The sequence below is a fragment of the Stigmatopora argus genome, chromosome 16 (assembly GCF_051989625.1).
Source record: "Stigmatopora argus isolate UIUO_Sarg chromosome 16, RoL_Sarg_1.0, whole genome shotgun sequence".
Taxonomy (NCBI): Eukaryota; Metazoa; Chordata; class Actinopteri; order Syngnathiformes; family Syngnathidae; genus Stigmatopora; species Stigmatopora argus.
The window spans coordinates 7,345,085-7,348,813 of NC_135402.1; the positions used below are offsets into that span (position 1 = coordinate 7,345,085).

The 3,729-nt window shown below is 38.3% G+C and overlaps 1 protein-coding gene across 1 annotated transcript; it reads right to left on the reverse strand.

Annotated features, from left to right (window-relative positions):
* Positions 1–322: 322 nt before the first annotated feature.
* tmem250 (transmembrane protein 250) lies at positions 323–2,897 on the reverse strand. The gene is made up of 2 exons (XM_077622829.1): positions 2,727–2,897; positions 323–2,129 (listed from the first exon to the last, which is right to left on the reverse strand). Exon 2 carries the CDS (start codon positions 2,023–2,025, stop codon positions 1,606–1,608), a length of 420 nt encoding a protein of 139 aa, XP_077478955.1. The 5' UTR covers positions 2,026–2,129; positions 2,727–2,897; the 3' UTR covers positions 323–1,605.
* Between the last annotated feature and the right edge of the window lie 832 nt (positions 2,898–3,729).

Genomic DNA, 3,729 nt, shown 5'->3' on the forward strand with positions numbered 1-3,729 from the left:
AAATTGCACCCTGAACCTAACACTACGCCTTTGGCCAATTGCTCATGTGGCGTCACATGGTGACAAACACATCAATCAGTTGCTTTATGCGTTCAACCGCAACAAAAGAGCCTTTGGCTTTCAAAGCATGTGAGACATGTGAGTTAGCACAATAAAACATGTAAAGCACATGTTTTCAACAAGACCAGAAGTACATATGAAAGTCTACAAAATTCATTTTTCATTCTTTTATTCGTAAATTGGAATTGTTCAACACACATGCTGCCATTGACGGTGATAGATGTCCGATCATGTGCCATTTTTCATTTTTGTTGCCGAGAATTGAAATAAGTCTGTCACAAATAGTTTGTGCATTCACTGCCCCCCACTTCAAATAGATTGGACGTCCATAACCGTCAGTGGCAGCCAATCAGTCTCATGGATGGACAAAAATTTGGAATTAAGCAGAAAACGGTCAATTTGACGTAAATCTACTCTTTGAAGCAGGCTTAGACTGTCTCCAAGAGTTGCTTGACAGTACTGCAGCAATATTATTTGGATTCATTCTCACACGTTTAAATTAATTTGCACCTAGTAATGTAGCTTTCTTGTTAAATTTGATGGGCACTGTTAATAAAACATGTTTGTTATGATAATTTTATGTAATAAGAGCAGAGTGAAAAACACAAATGTCGGACACTTTGGAGTTTATTCCAGTAAGTAGTCAATTTTTATGCACAATTAACTTTCTATTTTTTTTCTTTTCCCCCCCTAATGGGTGTTTGTGGGTCCCTTGAGAGAATTCAATATGTTCTACAATGCAATTGTAAAAATCCCCCACCCAAAAAAAATCCCAAAACATTTATAACTCACAAAACATTAAAGTAACAGAATTTCTACTTGTACACTCAACATTCAATATTCCCAAATTTTGAGATGCTGAACAGTAAATATAAAAATGTCACCAATGAGTAAGTGACAAAAGATTTTGGGGGTAAAAGTATAATCTGCATGAAACAATTCTACTTCAAAATGCATGATCAACATTCTATAAAAAGTAATACACGGGGAAGTACAGTTAGTTTTCATCAGCATGTATAAAAGAAGTCCAATGGGTCTCCAGATCTAAATTTGTAACCCATTTTGTCATTATCATTGTGCGACAAAAGGCCTCGAAATGACTTATTTCCTCACCCATTGTTATAAGGTATCACTGGAAATCTTAATTAATGACTAATGATAAACTATTAGCTTCATGAAGAAAATATTGATTAATTCATGAGCACAATTATGATGATTTCACATTCTCTCCTATTCCATCATGTGTGCACTGTTCAAACTGCTAAAATTTGCCAAAATAAAAGGCAGTAAACTGTATATTTTGTGTGTATGCTCTTTTTTGTGAAATGAAAACATTAAAAACTTTAAAATTATTTTCAAAACAGCTTGCCACTTGAAGTCATTCTTCATACAAAAACTGCAGGGGTTTCTCCGACGCATTTGTGTACTTTGAAACAATTTGTTGGTTAAAAAAAAAATCAAAAACGAGCCAAATAATAAATTGCTTGGAGACCCAAAAATATACACATACCTACAACGAGGTCCTCCGCCTCACCCTCTTTCCTCCTACATGTCCACAAAGACCATGAAGCACCAGCCGAGACCGCCCACCATGAACATGGTGATCTGCATGCTGTATATGATCAAATCGTTGACCGCGCCGAAGTCCAGGCGCCTGTGGCCGAGCAGAAAGAGGATAACGGACAGCTTGTACTGTAGACGCAGGAGCGCGCGAACGCTGACGTACTGCGCGAAGAATAGCGCAGAAAGCGCCACCCACAGGAGGGAGGTGAGCAAGCTACAGCCAAAGTAGAGCAGGAAGCGCAGAAAGCTGTAGATGCAACGCGAGCGTACGTAAAGCTCAAAGTTGTTGTACTTGCTGCGCACCAGCTTGGTGGCGTGCGCCGCGCCGCACGCCGAGTGCATGCAGGTGGTGTGGGGGCCGTGAAAGCTGCGCACTCGCCGAGGGATGGGGATCACAGGCATGGGTGGGCTACGGGAGCCCCCCGGTCAGATGGCGTCTTTCCTGTCGTGGTGGCTACCGCCGTTTTCCGCGGGCGTTGATCGATTCCCGGTTGAATCCACAGCGTCTGAAAGAGCAAGTTTATCATATTATTGCCAGTTTTGGGGATTTTAAGACGTGTGAACAAATATACTACAAGGCTTTCCAGGCAAGACCCAGTAAAGCCTCCATTTGCAAGCATAGCATGTATAGCCAACCTGGAAAGTGGAATATTTACAAAAGTGACCAGGACCAAATGTATATGTCTTTTTTCCATTCTCCTGCTGTGAATTTAAATCAATTTATCAATTTATTAGACATCCAATCCATTTGAAGCGGAGGGATGGCAGTAAATTAGCAGTTGCGTTTTAAATGGACTGGACGTCTATCACTGTCAATGGCAGCCATTATTGCCTTATTGATTTTATCTTGCGTTTTTTAACATTAACCTGCACAAGGGGACTAGGTGGAAATTAGCCTTCGGCTATAATTTTACATATATGTGTTGTCCTTACATTTATCCATATAACGACTTAAAACCTTGTTCCAAATCAAATTAACATGACGTACCAATCCAAATGGGCTCATCTTAACCCGAAATAATGAATAATAAACTACAGTTTGTTTGTGCTTAGCAGTCCTGTCATTGTTTCCATCGTGCAATTCATCATCCAAGGATACTTACATGAAATACGCCACTCTACTGGCGTCTTTTTCCACCCTAAAGTACATCACGGTAACTAAAAAAGAGTCACGATGTCACCTTGTTGAATTTTGTTGTCATGTGTTTTTTTCCTATAGCGAGATGCTCACATTTCCTCCTGCTAAAACGAGGTTACCGGAAATCATTGGCCAATGTCGCAAAAACTCAAGTACGACACCTGGTTGTACGGCATTGTGCATTTAAAGGCACAGTACACTTTACGGAGAAGGTACTTTCACTGTAATTTTGGAGCTCATGCACACTTTACTATATATACACATATATATGATCGTAAAGTCACATTTAGTCACAATCAGACAAATAATTTTTAATATTATTTTCCTTTTTGAAAAACTGTATACCTACCTACCTATTTTTCTAAACATATTTTATATACCTAGTCTAGAAATCATGTTTAATATCATGTAATACAGCCAAATATTCTCAAACAGAACAAGCATTCTATGTATTTATATAGTATTCTATACATTTATTTTATGATTAATTATTTTTAGCTCATTCTTTGCCATTGACAGTGATAACCATCAAATAAATCAATTTAAACTTGATGATCATATTTCACTTTCATTGACGACAATAGACTTCCAATCCAATTTAACTCTGCAGGTGACAACAAACAATGATCCTTTCGAACCTTCCCAATCAAATTTTTCGACGTCTATATACGTCAATGGTAGCCACTCTGCTAAATCATTTTAATTTCAGATTCACATACATGTGTCAAATATCTGTGAGCCTGCCAGGAGGCTACATAACTCCAATAAATAAAGAGCTTATTAAACTTAGAAAAGCTTCATTTTGCTGTTGAGGATTTAAGAGCCAGCTAAAATTAGAAAAACAAACATTACTCTGATGTTTAATCAAACACACATAAAGCTGTCCTGGGCGGACTCAATATATTTAACCGTTTTCTATGGGCCGATGATTGGATTTAGTAATGAAACTCACTGCAGGTTCCTCTTGA